The sequence below is a fragment of the Diorhabda sublineata genome, chromosome 2 (genome assembly GCF_026230105.1).
Source record: "Diorhabda sublineata isolate icDioSubl1.1 chromosome 2, icDioSubl1.1, whole genome shotgun sequence".
NCBI lineage: Eukaryota > Metazoa > Arthropoda > Insecta > Coleoptera > Chrysomelidae > Diorhabda > Diorhabda sublineata.
In genome coordinates, this window is record NC_079475.1 from 39,501,008 (window position 1) to 39,519,266 (window position 18,259).

At 33.2% G+C, this 18,259-nt stretch overlaps 1 protein-coding gene across 1 annotated transcript in view; it reads left to right on the top strand.

Moving 5' to 3' along the window:
- The window catches only part of LOC130452921 (neuroglobin-like), an 87,802-nt gene that overhangs the window by 31,658 nt on the left and 37,885 nt on the right, over nucleotides 1-18,259 (top strand). Inside the window, exon 2 of the mRNA XM_056792449.1 lies at nucleotides 15,001-15,418. Within this exon, the coding sequence (XP_056648427.1) occupies nucleotides 15,219-15,418 (200 nt within the window). The 5' untranslated portion in view covers nucleotides 15,001-15,218. The remainder of the gene's footprint in view (nucleotides 1-15,000; nucleotides 15,419-18,259) is intronic.

Here is an 18,259-nt window from a genome sequence, read left to right on the forward strand (position 1 = left end):
GTTCAGAGACCGAATGTTGTAGATTTTGTCATTATGTGAGGTTTACCTCAAACTAGATATTTAATTCAGGATCTAGTTTTATTAATTTCCTTGCCTTGCTTCTCATAGTATTCATAATATCAATAAAAGAGGCTTTATTGGTGGCCAATTAATTGGATGAAATTATTGTTTGATCAAAAGTTTCTTTGATTAAATCAAATGTGAACGGCGCTGTGTGTCAAATGGCTTCGTCCTGTTGAAACCACATGTTAGCAAGATTATTTCCAGCTAAATAAGGTACTCAAACATTTCCAATCGTGTCTCTATACCGGTCTCCATTGACAGGATATAATAAGGTTTCGATGGCAGCTTATCTTCACTCCAAATGTTTATTTACATACTCAATCCGCTGTAAATGGGCTTCATTCATTGTTTTATCAATACATAAGTATGAATGGCCAGAATAAAATCAAAAAAAACTTTTTCAAAATGATCTTTTTTTATGTTTACGTCTATCTCTGACGCAAGTCTCGATCGGTGTTACCAACCTAACCTCTGAAAATTCCCTTTCTAGAGCGCGAAATTCGAATTAAAATATAAAAATGCTATAAAATACACTATAATGTAGAAGGACGCACCCCCAGTTACAAAAAACTGATTGAGATTGAGATTCACATCGATATTGTTTAACATTGTGGTTGGGTTAGGTTAGGTTAGGCAAGAACAAAGAACAAAAAATTATAAGAAACTTGTTGCTCTAATGTAAATCTACTCATAATGAAACGTCAAACCAAATTAAACAAAAAGCAACTATCAGCTGTGTTAAAGAGGTTGTCAAATAAAACAGAGTTGTCAACTCAAAGCTGTGAAATTTTCATTATCGTCAATACTTTGAATCAAAGTCTGTAATTAAGAGCAATTTATTTTGTATTAACCTATTTACCTTCTTCATTGCAATGAGTTTAATTTAACTTACTTTGAAGTTGATTAAGTATGTTTAAATTGACGTTCAGTTGTAATAATTTGTTTTTACGATAAACGGAAATTTCTCATTATTTAATTTTAATTAATTCACATTGAATGAAATTAATTGGTAGTAAACATCATTCTAGATGATCAAATATACATATACACTTCCAATTTCAAATGTCCATACGACCAAAAAGGCATTCTGTAGTTTATCACAAAAATTTCGCGATTTTGGTATTATAAAATGGACGAGGAAAATAACAACACGCGAAGTAATAAATTTGAATCCTATAATTATTCATTTTAATGGAAAAATATGCCATTCATTTAATTGGATTTTCTATTTTCTAGTTGTGTGTATGAAAAATAATGAATTTATCTCAATTGCTCAATTAATTTAACGAGTTTTATCAACTCTTTTATTATTTATGTTACCATTACAAACACATATCGAACTTAATTAATTACGAAGTTAAATCCAACTGATTTTGGAATAAACAATCATTAGAACTAGAAAAATCAGTTGGTTATCTTGGAATAAGCCTTAATTTTGAGCAATCGTAAATTGAAAATTGGTTTGTACCAAATTTTTTCAGCATTTCCCACATTTGTATTAATTGACATTGACAGGAATTATCTATTGGAGCTTTTATACATCTTACAACATTGTATACATGTTTACTCACGTGTCGTACACTATAATTTTTCTATGAGTGCCTTGCGTTTATGTATTATAATTAACAGTTATATTTGAACAATATTGGAAAGTTTTTTCCTGGGATAAAAGGAGAAACTCTCCCCGCTTACTTTGCCAACCAGTGCTGGCAGAAACCCACTCCACTTATGTCTCTGTGAGGCTTTAACACCCCGCGGAAACCTACTTACTTCGCGAAGGAGGCCTTCTCCATTATTTCCCTGCATCCCCCAATCAGTACCGGTTGATTGGATGACAAGCTGGACTATTTTTGTACTTCGACGTCTTCGATTCAGCACGAACCAATCTCATACGTTCCTCTACATCAGTATCGCGTCGCATGTTCTGTGGTGAAGGTTGTCGTTGCATTCCATTTGTCTTCAGAGCTAAGCATTACCTTGACCAAAGTCTCAGGTGTGATGCCTTGATCATGTCATGTCCAAATCTTGGACATGGCATGACTCGTGTCTTTATCTGCAAGCTGGGAATTCCGGGGACTTCTCGTACTTGTATTTGTACAGATATGCCCGAAAGCATCAATGGTGGTACTGCATCTGCAGAGGGGAGAGGGAATTAATCGGTAGTTTCAACTACCCTTGAAAGACTCCTACGTCTTGTGCTATAATTTCCATTGTCGTTTCTTGTTTAGCGATAAATGTACTTCCTTTCTTCAGCTAGTTGCTTGATAGAAAACATTCCTGCAATTACCACGGCGGCATCTTTTGAAATCATACGGAATTAACTATATTTGAACAATACTGGAAAGTGAGTTCTGTCGTTTTGTTAGTCATTGAGCAACATTACTGGATTTTGGACGACCATTACGTATTAGAGTTGAAGTATCTGCTCCTGCATCAGATAAATAGAATAGTTGCAGATGATCTTCGGGAACAGTAATCAGGTAATACCAAAAAGTTTGCTGAATCTTTTGCGAAGGTGGTATTTTTAATTTTCGAAATTCATAACAACGGCAAACGCCTGTAAGACCAATCGTTATCTGCAAGAACTTGTCGTTAATGTTTTTACTGTTCTAGAACATATTTTTCCGATTTTATTTCTACGAATCGCATAGTATTACTTAGTTGAAAAATGAATGCAGTTTTCAATAATTTTCAGCATTAATTTTCATAACAACATTTGAAAATAAACTAAAAAAGTATTTCCAGAGAAACATTTCACCTTTGTTTGTATTCTCAATATCATAAAGTTTCTGTAAGCGATTTCATATTATTGCTTTCTCCATTATCATCTATATTCAACAAATCTGAACTTGTTTAGTATAAAAAGCGTTAATAAAACTGTTCCCTTCTGGAAAGTTGACAGCAATAATAATTGTGCAGGGTTTTGGTCGTGTTTTTATGGCAAATGTTCTAATTAGTAGATATTGCGCGCTAATCATCGGTAGTTGTGTTGTGGTCGGTGCCAAGGATTCGAAATGTGGATATATTGCAGAATCCTTAAGTACCCTGATCAGACTAATAAGTGAAGAGATACTAAGACGTGTAAACAAACAACTAAAACTGTTTAGAAATATTAAAAAGAGGAAAAAGGCATACTTAGGGTATATAAGTCGAAGTACGCAGTATCAATACCTGCAATTATCAATTAAGTACAAAATCGAAGACCTGAGAGGGATCAAAAGGAGGAAAATGTCTTTGCTCCGAAATATCAGACAATGGAGATGCCTATACGGTATACAGTCGTTAATACACGCCGCAAGGAATGAAGAAATGAAAGAAAATGTTATCACCAACATGGATAGTTTCCTAATAATCTCTTTGACACTATACAACATGTTTCGTTCTGTTTAAATGATTTTTTTGGTGCTCTCTAGCCCAAATTAGTCGAATATTTGCTATATATTCAATTAAAAACAAAGTCAACCAAGTTTTTAACTTTGTTGTACAAGTTTCAACCACTTGAAACACGTAATTTAGAAGTTTTATTACTTTCTTAAGAAGCCATATTGCCGTTATATAGATATTAATGAAAATAAATTGAGGCGATTTTCCAACAAACTGTTCGCTCTACCAAATAAATGGAAACGAATCTTTATCGGTAGTTTGGGAAATTTGAGACCCAATAAAATAAATGAAAAACTGAAATTAATTAATCAAGATTGAAATCATATCATTGAGAAAAATAAGAAAAAAATATTTCTATTTACATTGTTGAAATTACAACGAAAGCAACTTGAAACAGAAAGCGTAGTTGATGTTTAACTCAATAGTTATTTGTATGCCAAGGACTGTAAGTGCTTAGTTTTGGACGAGTCCGAAAAAGTAGTATTTCACACAAGTTCCAAAACTTTTTCAATTACACTGAGAAAAGAAAATGAATAATAGAGAATTATAAACATTTTTTCTGGTGATACCACTTCATAAAAAGCTCGTACTGTTTTTCGTACCTTGCACGAGATTTTCATTCATTGTTATTCATTAATTTAGACAAAACTTCGAATAAAACGAATAAATTCAGAAAATTAAAAATTTAAGGTTATGCAAAATCATCCAACTGAAACTGTCAACTGTCAACATTGAAGTGGCTAGAGTAACATTTAAGGAAGTTAAAGTTGTCTTCTCTAGAACGTTCCGAAAGCGTTTTGCAGTACGGAACTGTCACTTTCACTACATGGAACACTCAAAACGCAACTTTCGGTATGTAAATGAATACAGAGCGAACGACTTTCAGATGGCGTCGTCTAAAAACTAATTTGATCATCACCTACGTGGAAAAATAACTTGGTCCGTTTGATGAGTGATTCAATTCAATTAAATCAAAATCTCTATATCTCATTATGTCATTTTTCTGGGTTTTCCTCTCCTCTTTTCACTTCTATTACTTTTTTCATAGGTTATGTGGTCTTGGATCCATACTAGTTTAAACATTGTTCAACTATTTTATATTCTATTGATTTTAATTTCGGTTTTTCGATAATGTTCTAATTTCTTCCTCGTTTTCTCTACTTTTCACAACCCAGATTCTACTTCCTTGCATCATAAGGACTTTTCGGAAACTATGATCTGGTTAACTCTATCATGATGTAAATGTTTAGAAACTGACCCAGATCTCACGTTCAGTGTTGTTCCGAAACTGATGGAGTTAATCGGATTGTAATCGTATGATATGATCCTCTACCTTGTTAGACCAGTGGGTAAATGCGTTTAGCTGACGGGTTGTTCCATTTGTCTATGGTGAACGAATAAATCCGCTGTGCTAACTCTTGCCACTATCATATAAAATAGGTCTCTTCCTTGGAGATTAAAAACTTGTTCGAGTTTATCCCCTACCAATAGAATATTATCCCCAACAACCGCCGTCCGATTGTTTTGGTCCCAGCCATTGCCAGGGTCATGGAGAAAGTAAACATAGATAAACCTCCTGACCTATGTCACTAGCGAATGGACTGAGGCTATAGATAAACGTGGGGAATCTAGAGCAATAGCATTGGACGTATCGAAGGCTTTCGACAGAGTTTGGCTTCTAAATAAATTATGATCGTACGGTTTCTCGCCCTCACTTATCGACTGGCTTAGCAGCTTTTACCTAAGGCAGCTCCAGAATAGCTTCTAATCCTCTACAAGGATTCATCCAGTTTGTAAGTATTGCTTGCACACTTGAAGCTTCAAGCTTTACCTGAGGATGCTCAGAACGTCAATTTAGACTCAGCTAAATTTAAGATCAGTATCCAAAGACAGCAGGTACTACTCCCACGGGTTAAATCATCATTCTTGTGTATCACATTGGCTCAAATGATTTGTTATTACCTACTCAACATACGTGTTTTCTTTTTCTATATCCAATTCGATAAAATGTATTATGGGATAAATTATTTCGCAATTTGGTTTGATTGTCATATAGAAATTATTATTTCCGAACATTTTATGTTGTTTTCGAGGAAGTCGATTCAATTCTCTGTTTACGTAAGTTAATACAAACATTCCGAATAGCATTTACGTCACTAAAACTGAAGCTAAAATTACAAAAATTTATGATTAAATCGAATTCTCGGCACGTTTTTCTATCGTTCGTAATTCAATATAAATTAAGTTCAGTCAAGATATGCTTTATATGCTACTGAATTGAGGTAATGATATTTGAAACGAAAGATGATTAACGGATTTGGTTGATACAAATGAAAATTATGAGAATGTAAACACATCAATTTAGTTGTTTCTCGAACCAAACTCAATTTTGTGAAATTAAGTCGTTTGAATACTGATATTATGGTTTATTCATATAATTGGATTTTGAAGGAACGGAAATAGCAAACTTTTGATTTCAAGTTTTCGGGAATATTCATAACCATCATCAGAGAAGCTACACTATATCTGTTACAGTTAATATTGTAACTTACGTCTATATCTTGCAGAATTTTCGAAAAATTGATTTTTATTTTTAACGCGCTTATATCAGCTTCAACTATATGACGATTTTTTGTTTGTTTTTTTGTAACTCTTCTTTTTGGTCTAAGAGCACTTCGACAACCTTGCCAACTACACCTTTATGGCTCGATACAAGTTTCGACGAAATGTAGCTATATAAATATAAAAAGTGAAAAATAAATATAGTTTAAACCAACTAAAAAACAGGCTTTTAAAGCATATCAAACTGAAAAGTTGAAAATAATTTTTAAAATAAGCTCAAAACTATACTAGTAATATTGTGAAAAAAGTGTGGGTTGATTTGTTTCATATTTCTCGTACATTGAGTGATTGACGCTTTTTTTACAATATTACTAGTATTGTTTTGAGCTTATTTTAAAAATTATTTTCAACTTTTTAATTTGATGTGCTTTAAAAGATAGTTTTTTAGTATTTTTTATATTATATTCATCTTATTTAAAATAGTTGCCTAGGGTATTGCATTTTTTAATTCTGCTGGACTCATAGCTCAGACAATTTTCAACCGATTGACTTGAAATTTTGAATAAATGCTGAAAAATAGATTATAGTTTCTATTCTAGATGATCAAAAAAAATCATTGACTCATTATAATTAAAAAAATTATAAGAGTTGTTAGTTCAACCGTAGACCTTAAAAAAAATGAAAACGTCATCGTAAACACGCTGAAAAGCGGTCATTTTGAAATAAATCACGACAAAGTTCCTGTTATCTCGATTTATTTTGTAGAATTGCTTTGAAAAAAATCCTCAAAAAGCCTATTTTTTGGCTCTACGGTGACCTAATGACTCAATGTCTCTCAAGTAAACTTAACACATGAGTAAGCTAGGAATCAATTTCTCTAAAACAATTTTTCTCATAGTTCCAATTTTGAAATTTTCAGCAACTAAACTTTCAATATTTTCATTGAATAAACTTCTAGTAGAAGAAATTGATAAAAAATTAAATAAGTAACCATTAAAATCCGTTCCGTCGTATATAATGCCTAATTAAATCTTTGTTATTAATTTACGAGATGAATCAATTAAATCAGACGCGTATTATACTGAAAACTTCATCGTGAAACTAGATTTCAAAGCAAACAAAACGTCGTATTCTGATAAGAGAACAAAACAAAAAGTTTTCACTTATTTGTTATACAATCTTACGTATTTCTATTCATACTATACAATTTCTCCCAACAACAAATAAAACATATAAAAGACCTTTCACAATATTTTGAAAAGTTTCTATCCTTTTGAGGCATTTTTAGTTAGATATTAAAGTCAGACATTCTAGATTACGAGCCAAGTTAACATTTTCATCTGTTTTTTTTTATCTTTCATCAAACAATAGTTTTTTACATCTATTTTCAGTCCTCAAGTGATTGAGGAATTTGTTTTTTTGTATTTTCAGCGGCAAAGCGTGAGATTGTGTTGTATTTAACTGATTTAGATGACTTATCCCCTGTAATCGATGCAGCTTCAAAAAATGAAGACGTAAATTAACTTTCTAGTAATTCAAGGCCCCATTCAAAACGTTGCTACAAATCTTTATCTTGTTATTTCGAAGCCATTTGGATAAAATGATCACATGGACTTGAGGTTACATTAAGGTCCAGTAACCTTAAAACTGCCGGAATCGTCATGTCCAATACGGCAGATTCTTCTAAGAGGGAGTCTTCCATTAAAAAAAAACTCACATGAATCATATCAAGATACAAGTCAAAAGTCAAAATTTGCCCACCCCTATAATCCCTCTTTCATATTTCAGCAAAGAAAAAAAGACGTGACATTGCACAAAAAACTTTGAAGAATGTCATAATGTACAATTAGGTATGGTTGCTAAGAGAATAACAATTCATAATCAAATGGAAAGTAACCTCGTAGCTAAATGTGTGATACAAAATCTCGCACATCTTCGACTACCATCTGGCTTTGGATAAACTCACAATTTCAATCTTTGTCACCTTCATGCGAAGCTTGTGGTGATTGAAACATGTACGGTTTTTTATACGCAAACCTCGGTGTTAAACATGTCTTAATCGGACTCACGCGGACTACTTGTTTTTACAAAGAATATACCAGCTACTCGTGCTTTGTGTACTTTCTAGATGAATGTCTTCATTTAAGTTGTTATTTCGATAAAGTCCTGTAGCTCTGTGTGACAAAGATTTATTCTTATTGTAACATCTTCTAATATCTGAGGCATTAAGCATTCCTGCAGAACTCAAATAATTCATCTGTTATATCCAGATAGTTTATAAGCATTTGCTATGATTTATTCATCTGAAATAAATCCATTCCTGCATAAGCCTCTGTAACAAAAGCTGACATCGACCGCAGAAGCTATAAGGCAAAATTATTAACGAGGAATCTTCATGCCTTTCTACTCCCACTTACTGGAGGGTCTGCGAATTATATTTTACGCTTACGAACCGTAGATACTAGAATGGAGGCAAAATGACAAATACCGTTTTATAAATTCAACTTAATCCGGTTTAAAATAATATACAAAACGATCCAACGATTGAAATTAAATGTTAAAATAATGTTATATTCCTATTTCCAACCCCTGGATATCCAGAAGGCTATTGGTAAGATCTGGCACTCGAAACTCGTTAGGAAGCTTCTAACTATTCGACTAGAACATCCAATAATAAAATTGATACATTCATTTTATAAATATCAAAGTGACTTATTACTCATATCAACCAATTACCCATAGGTATTCCACAAGGGCCCTTCTATACTTCATTTATACGTATGACACCCCAGCTTCTTGTGACCCATTGTCACCCCATATTGCACTAATTGCTTCAGATCAAGACATACGCTCTCTCAAGGTTCGATCCTAAGATCTCATGACCCAATTCTCAAAATAACCCATGCCCTTATCATCAAACATCCCAATACCCGACCTCGACATTTCCACGTGATTCGCACCATCTAATCGATAAAGTTTACTGCCAAAGACACTTTTCTGACTTCTTGGATTACCACTAGAGGGTTCGTATATCTCTCTTCGGGTACTAGCGACGGCCTACAAACTTTTATTGACAATTCTCTCTAAATCTCACATCGTTAATCGTCGGTGCTGCAGCAATCAATTTGCCGACGATAGTGAATAATACAGCAGCAGCTGTACTGCCCCAAGGAGCTGGACAGAAGAAATGGTAGGAAAAATCGAAGAATGAGATGGCAAGGATAGGAAACAATGGAAACTACTGTGGAAAAAAGGAGCCTTACACCTGAAAAGGTAGGGGGCTTCAGGATTAAGTAAAGTATTACATCCCCAAAGAGCTGTTTGCTCTGTCTAGCCGTTTTTTTGCTTCAATTATTTCGTTATTATAATACTGTCTTAAAATCTCTCTATCCCAGCCTAGCAGAGGAAATTTTGCTATGTCAGGGCCTTTCAAACGCTTCTTTCCATCATCAAAACATTATTTTCTATTTCCTTGGCATCGTTAATTTGTTTCAGCAAATTGTTTTGTAAATATAAGTTACCAGTATTATAATTTTATATCTTTATATCTGAAAAAAGTTTAGAATAACGGAAATGCATGAAATAACAGTTAATCGGTTACGTAGATGAAGCCAGAACACAAAAGGAATGATGAATTCATTCCATCTGTATTTTACCTGTGTTTTAAAAATTGTATTGTGGATAATATTGATATAATGCAAATTATTAATAATAAAATAAATTTATTGTGCCGATTTTCGGTATAACCCTCGTATTGGAAGTATTACTAACCTAACAATAAATAAGAATCGATAATTCTTTATTTCGTTAACAAAGGCACGCTTTCCTTTGACGTTAACTTCATTTTTGAAATCTTCTTCTTGACATTCCAGCAATGAAGTTTATTTGACTGGTATATTCAACAGACAAGAAAGGATCTGACTCTCTTTTTTATGCTACCTGCTTCAATTTGAATCTTTGAACCTGTCGCAATTGAAATTTCTAAAAATTGAACGTTTTATTTGAGTATTAATGATATATTATGTAGTATTCGTTATTGTTAACATTTTCTAAGGAAATTCGTTAGAAAAAATACAAAGAAATAATTGAATGAAAAGTGATTGTTCTCAAGTGAAATTTGCATCAATCAGATTTAGAAAGGGCATCAATTTCTTTTAAAATTCAACTCTAACTTAAAATTGACCTATTTCTCAAAATTGTGACAAAACTCGAAATATTTGGACGTTTATACGAAGGTTCCACACATTTTTGCATGAGTTTGAACCAATTTGAATGCATCAACAGCTTCTTCAGGTGTAGAAAAACGTTGACGTCGCAATTTATTTTTGATCCCATTTGATGACCCATCAAATCGATTATTTGACTGTTCAAAAGCCTACATTGTCTTGATGGAGAATAATTCGTCTTCAGCGATTGGTTTCCAAGACTTCTGGCAAACAAATTCTGGAGTACCAATCAGGATTCACCGTTCCACATTGCTTTAATGCTCGGGTTCATATGAATAGATCCACGATTCGTCGCCTGTTACGAATCTTTTTGACAGCCAAATATTAATGCAGTATTGAATCTGGAACAACAGCCGATTTTGATCGATCTTGATCCTTTAGGGAAGCGCGACCACGATTGATTACAGAACACCATTGTAACATGGTGATTCGAGTTGGTTTAGTCCACGTCGAAAGTCATGGAAAATCATCGCACGAAAATGAATGTTTCAAATATCTGTAAACAACTCAAATAGCACTCGTATGACAATACGTTCACTATTAAAAGTGTCAAACTTTATGACAGCCATGTCAGATTTGACATATAATTCACATCAGTGTTGCCATATCTCAAAACTTGAAAAGCAACTCTCGTAAAATGACGAATCTGAGTTAAAACTATGTCTTAACCGTAAATACATTTAAAATTTTGTATTTCAATAAAGAAAAACAGATGGAACAAAATAATTTTCATATTAAATACAAAAAAAACGAATTTGGAAACAGGGATGTTTGTATTGTGTTTTAGATTGGAACAATTTTCATTATGTTCATACACACCCTTCATTACCAACAAATAAATTTCAATATCCTATTGATTATTTAAGGATACAATGAAATAATTGAAGGTGGGTTGAATCAACAACCCAAGCATTAACAAACAGAATATACTTTGTGAAATATGAAAATGTTGATAAAACAACACTATTGTTTGAAAAATAAACATTTTCGAAGGACTGTTTGATATCCAGAAAGGCAATGGAACACACATCAAAGGTAAACATAACTGAAGTGTACTTCAATCCTGAGTATATTAAATAGAGGCAGAAAATAAACAAGATCAACATTCAATTTGGGTTATAATTATTATGGATAATACATCTCTTTGTAAAACAAGAAAATTACCACTAAATTATTCACAGGGTTAGAATTTATTCTTCAAGGTGACACCTGGTAGTTCCTATTGTTTGTTTAAAGATAGTGATAATAAAAATTAATGAAATATATTCGAGTTTATGTAGAATATTACGTAACTTTGTGTCAATATTGATAATAAATTCTAATTCAATTCGTACACAATTTTATTACTTTTATTTAAACATCTTGTATTCGTATTACTGAACACTAATGGTCAAAAACAAAGTCCGTTTTTGCTTAGGAACCCATGTTTTTTTTATTTTTCTTGTGAATTATTTCTTCGGTATTTATGATTGTAGTTTAGTCTCAATTAGCCTTGTGATATGCAAGAGCTACGGGTTGAGACTATTGCATTAATCGCAAGGGGATATTTTGGCGATAGGGTGACTGGAGACCTGGTAAAAATTGAAAAATATTAAAGGAAAATGTAGTAAATTCTGACCCGTCCAACGCCTAATCAGTAGAAAATTTTTGACATGACAATCTAAGAATTCATCGAGGCTGTGCAAAGAAGAATTGGTAAGGAAAAAGAACTGAAAGTAATGATTTAGCCATCGCATTTGCCTGAACTCAACTCGATTGAGTCTTTCTGAGATAAATCGTACAGGGAAGTCACTACTTCCACTTCACGACGATTAATCGTCGAAATGAGTGAATGCTAAAAAAGTACGCCGAAATAATAGAAGCAAAAGGGTGGGGTAAATTTATAAACACTGTCTTCCACGTACTTAATTTATTTAAGCACTAGACTTAACCAACAGTTACTTTTCTATGTCGTTTCGTTCATTATGACACTAAACAAACTACTTTATGTACCCAAAACGAATTTCTCAAAAATTCTAGAAAATAAACAGACAAAACAATTAAATAAGAAGACCTTCCTTGAAATTAGTTGTTAAAAAAAACAATGTAAACAAAATCGCCGCTGTGGTAAAAAAACAAACATCAAACGCACCACTGATTCGCCAAATTTTGAAATTCAATTAGAACAAGACAGGATTAGCTTCACGGTCTATGTCGTGGGAATATCAAAATCGATCGTATTGTTTTTATTTGTTGTCTGTCAAGCAAACTTTAACGCCATCTCTTCATTAGTAAGACAACTAAATTGACGAGTTATAGTTAGTGACAAATAGTTACAAACCTTTAATTTTTTTCAATATGAATTCCGCTATATAATTGGTAACAAAGTTGCTAATTTTTTCTCACTAATCTACAATATTTTTGGAAATATTTGGTAAATCTTTAATAACATAACTTTTAGAATTAATATTTACATTTTTATTACAAGAAAAAATTCTAGTGGATGTTAACTAATTTATCATCTTCATAATTGAAGGAATTTTTATGGATTTTGAAACTTGAATTCACTATTGTTTCAAAAATACCAGCAAAACTTAATGGTGAGTGCCCCAAAGGTTCTATCCTCGATGATATCCTGGTTCAAACGTCTGGTTAACAAATATTTAATAGAGAATATCCAATTTATGAAACTCTGGAGGTAATTGGTAATTGGTAATTTGCTTTCTTTTTTCCAAATCCCATTGACTGCAACTTAGAAAAAGCTTATGTATAACTTATTCCACATCTTTCCCTGCTCTACAGATTTTCGTCTTCCTGCTGCACCTTCCACAAGAACTTAGTTGCTGTCTGCCTGTCGTCTGATAGTGAATTGATACCACAACAGCAGTTTCTACCACATTACGCTACAGTTAATATCAATGCATTTAACTTTTATATAACATTTTATGTAATTCTCAACATATTTCACATCATAGTACATAACCTCACATTTTTTTTAACACGCTTATACTGAGTTTTAACTCAAAATTTGTCCCTCGATTATCCCAGTTTGATTAACAATAAAAGCGTGTCTATCAGTTCTATAATTTATTTCATTGGAAAATCTAAAATCCGAAGTTTATGTCACTAAACTCAATATTATTCATGCGCTATCAGAGAATGTGGGGTTAATCATCCTATTTCAACAAGTAGAACTAGAAGTTCTTAAACAGAATGTTTCATTGGTAGTTATAACAAAAACTAGTATCGTTGAATGGATTCAATCCAATCAATACCCAGCTTATGTTAGGGAGTTTTTGGAAACCAGTCCTCAGGACCTTCCGCGTATATAAAAAGTTGAATCAAGAATTTGAACAGGATAGTACAAAATGCAAATAGCAGGGAATCTTTTGAAATAATCATCATAGAATATATTTAATTGAATTGAAGCAGTGTTAAAGTTTACTTGGAGGTCTGAGGTATTCATAGTACTCAAGGATCTGGGGAAAAAATATATGGATCTGATAGGGTCACCCCATTAGATTTCGTTGTCCATGGCTATCACAAGCGCGGTAAACAAATCAATCTTCTTAGCTGTGGTTACATTTTATATAGAATATTCATTGTGAAGCATGAAACGAAATGTAAACACATTCTCAATCAATACATTTAAGTTTTTAATCTATGAATGAAATTATATCAAATCAATATCACAAACTTGAAAGCAATGGACAAAGAATTGAATAGTTTCCACGCAAAATGAAACTAAACTGAACTAAAGCAAATTCACATTCAGTATAAAGAAGATTTGGAGAAGACCGGGGGCTGTAGCTTTCCTTTCTGTCAAAAATGAAGGTAGTAGATCATTTTCTACTTTATCCAAAAGGTCGAAAAAACATTAGAACTTATCTACAAGAAAATTCTATATAGTTAGATAATTACCCCAACGATTTTTTTGGTATAGTTACATACCTTATAATCCTAATTTCAACACATACCTTCCCATACGTATATTTGTCTTTCTATTCGTCATTATCATCGTCTTCTCTGTGATCGTCGAATTTTCTTTTATTGTTCAATGTTTGTATGTAATTATTTGGGAATGTTACCTTAGTTTCGAATTTCAATGGTTCCATGTAATAGTAAAATTTCGTGGAAAAACTTTTCAATGTCTGAATATTGACATTATGATCGCTCTACTCTACTTTCAAAAGTTTCACACATACTAGAAGTTGAAAATTATACGGGCATTGAAATTACACTATATTTGGACTTGTTCAACTACTGAAAATACTTTTTTGTGTTAGCCGAAGGTTCAACATCACTGTTTTGTTGCATTCGCTTCTGCAGAGAATATTGAAGGGCTTGGAAACCTTAAATTCCCAAGTCAGTTGCTCTGTGATAGATTATGATAGATTAACTACCATAACGAATCCTCTGATATCTTTGAAATAGTCTTTTTTCCATCTTCCATTGAAAAATTGACGAATACGGATAGGTTGAAGACGCCGACTCCCATTATTCCACAGTAACCGGCCGCAATAATCCCAAAAGAATAACGAGAAGTTGTCAAAGAAAACGTTACTTACAAACTACATCACCAAAACTGCAGGGAGCCTTAATTTAAAATAAAAATGGTATCGTTCTATTTGGGTTGGCTCCTATTACCACGGAGGTTTCCATTCCCCGGTTACCCGTACTAATTCGAAGTGATTAGCAGTGCAGCATAGAAAACTTTAGTGTTGTATATCAAGATTATTGTTGTGTAAATAAAAAATATTACAAATTACCTATCTCTCTGTTTCAGATCAACGTTATCTCCGAAAAGTGTAAATGAAACGCTCGGCAGTCCAAAACAAACATCTACAACATCACTCCAATTACCTACACGAACTCCTAATAGTGTGTTGTTAATGGCAAACAAAACATATTCGCGACGTTTCTGAATTAAGGAATCGTCAAATTCGTTCCGCAGTACGATAATAAAAGAAATTGTTCAAAATATCTCGTAAATTTTTCGCCAAAATGGGCTGTGAACTCGGTAAATTGGCTGGGAGGGGTCATGCTGATAATAATGGAAAGTTAGACGAAGTGGGCCCTCCGGCGCAACCTCCACCGGTTGATTCGCGGTTACCCCTCACGGCTAAACAGAAATATAGCATGCTGGCTTCGTGGAAGGGAATTAGCCGAGCTATGGAGAGCACTGGGGTTTGCATGTTTCTAAAGTAAGTTCAAAAAATGTGTATTCGAGAATTTTTTTATCTTTCGTTGCTTTTATTAATATTTCATTATGCATTAATACATAAAATAGTTCAGTGGCGGCGCTCAATCACACGTAACCGTCTGCGGTATCAAATTTAGGAAACCCCTTTTATTTACCAGTAAAAACACGTGCCGAATTATGAGGAGTTCTGTGGTTGCTAATTATTTACAAAAATAGAAATTAAAACAGGTAAACTTTCCTACTTTTAATGAATTTTTTCATAGCTAAGACTAGCCTGACAGCAACAGTATAAAATGACATTTGCGCATGTGAGTTTGCGAGTTCTGCGGATGATATTCCACGTCCAGAGCCTCAACGCGAAATTACTCTCATTTTTTGTCATATTGTTTGCCTATTGCATGTGGAGATACATAAAAAAGTAAACGACTAGAATGTCGTTGTTTGTTTCCCCTAAAAGTTTTTCATTTTTATCTAGAAAAACCTAGATTACCGAGTTGTTTGCTAATATCGACAACACCTAGAGCCGCCACTGCAATAGCTCTTCAATAATTAATTAGTAGTTCTGTTTCCCTCTTGCATTATGGATTTTTTTTGTTGTCAACAAAGTATATAATCGAATTTTTGTGACACAATACGTTCAATACAATTTTTCTTCTCCCGAAATTGTAAACAACGTATTGAGACATGACTTTGGAGGACGTAGGTAACAATTAACAAAAAGGTATCGATTGTTCTTGACGAAGGTTTATAAATCAACTAACCACGTGTATCTTATATATTTAAAAAACACCCTATTCATTAAATTTACAAACATAGTGAAAGTTTTCGTGAAAGTACGGTTCCGAAACTGCAATTTGTTACTATTGATATATTGTTTCATATCTCGGTTTCACTCTTAAAATCGTTCTCGACCAGTAAATATTCCTTACAATCCTTGTTCAATAAATGTCTTATCCAGTATGAACTTGCAATTTCCAAATATCTATCATCAATAGATGCTATCCCTCCATGGACAATACCCTTCCCTACTACAGACCTAGAGCTTGCCCACCTCAATGAATCAAAAACACCAACAAACGTTATAAAACAAGAATTCCTAATAACCTTGAGTAAATACGACAACTTTTATGAGGTATACACAGATACTTCGAAAAATCAAGATGAAACTGGAGCCTCCTAGAAGCACTCAAGAAATTTCAGAAAATTAGTTCCAAGAATAACAGATTATCAAAGTTTACTAACGGCAATCTACCAGCAATATCCCAACCATCCTCTTGGCTTTCATATCAAGAAGGAGCTACTCAGAAACAACAATATAAATATTATTTCATGTGGGTTCCATCCCACACCAGAATAGAGGGAAATGAAAGAGTAGATGGATAAGTATACAACAACGGGCAATCAGTAAAGAGTAACCATGTAGTACATAACGATTTTCAAGCATTTTTTAAGAAGAAAATCCAAGAAAAATGGCAAGGAAAAGCAAATTAGAACCAATACAAACCTTACGAAACCTTTAAAACGGGAAATCACAAACCAATGTGCGGGATGTACAATAGTGAATTAACAGTGAAATACCTCTAAATCGATTGTTTAAAATATGACAACGAACGAAAAATGAATCAACTTCCATATTCACTGGAGAAGCTACTTCAAAAGTAGACTCAAAGAAACTTGGAAAATACCTGGACAACTACAAACTAAGTATTACAATTTACTCGCTAATAACCCTGCGTGAAAAAAAAATAAACGTCTATACATAGTTCTGCATTTAATAGTTTTAAACAGCTGATCTACATCAAAATGGCGACAGTGGGGTAGACAATCGATTTCCTCGTATATACCCGTGGTAACGTTTCTTAGTTTTCACTGAAAAATTGTTTTATATTATTTTTCTCTTTAATGGTGGTATTAAGGACTCCATAGATACTTTTTAGATCTGTTTCGTTGAATTTAATGCAGCTGAAACTAAGTATTTTTGCCGTTTTTCAAACACGATATTATTCATAATACTTGTATTTAGTTTGTGCTTAAATTACTGGAATTTCACATTAATTTTCAATGTTGAAATGTGTATCAAATACGATTGAGGGATTTTTAAGGGTGCAAAGTAATAACCCAATGACAGCTGACAGATACAAGGTCAAATTTAAAGCTGTAGATGGAGTTAATCCCTTTTCAGGGCTTTTCAGACTTTATTTATAGTAACTAGTTTTTACCCGCGGCTTCGCTCGCGTCGAATCCATTAAATAAGTATCAGAAATCATTATAATAGAAAAGAACGAACTCTGTAGCTATATTAGAACCTGAGATATAGATCTTTGAATGTAGAAAAATTGCCAAAAACCTACAAAAATCCATAACTCCACATTGAATATCCGCGCCTAGCTCCTCTCCAACTCAACCGATTTAAGTGCTCAAAAACTCAAAAGAAAGAGGATGTTTCATCGAGTGTTCTTAAACCAAAACGAACTCTGTAGCTATATTAGAACCTGAGATATAGATCTTTGAATGTAGAAAAATTGCCAAAAACCTACAAAAATCCATAACTCCACATTGAATATCCGCGCCTAGCTCCTCTCCAACTCAACCGATTTAAGTGCTCAAAAACTCAAAAGAAAGAGGATGTTTCATCGAGTGTTCTTAAACCAAAACGAACTCTGTAGCTATATTAGAACCTGAGATATAGATCTTTGAATGTAGAAAAATTGCCAAAAACCTACAAAAATCCATAACTCCACATTGAACGTCCGCGCCTAGCTCCTCACCAACTCAACCGATTTAAGTGTTCAAAAACTTAAAAGAAAGAGGATGTTTCATCGAGTGTTCTTAAACCAAAACG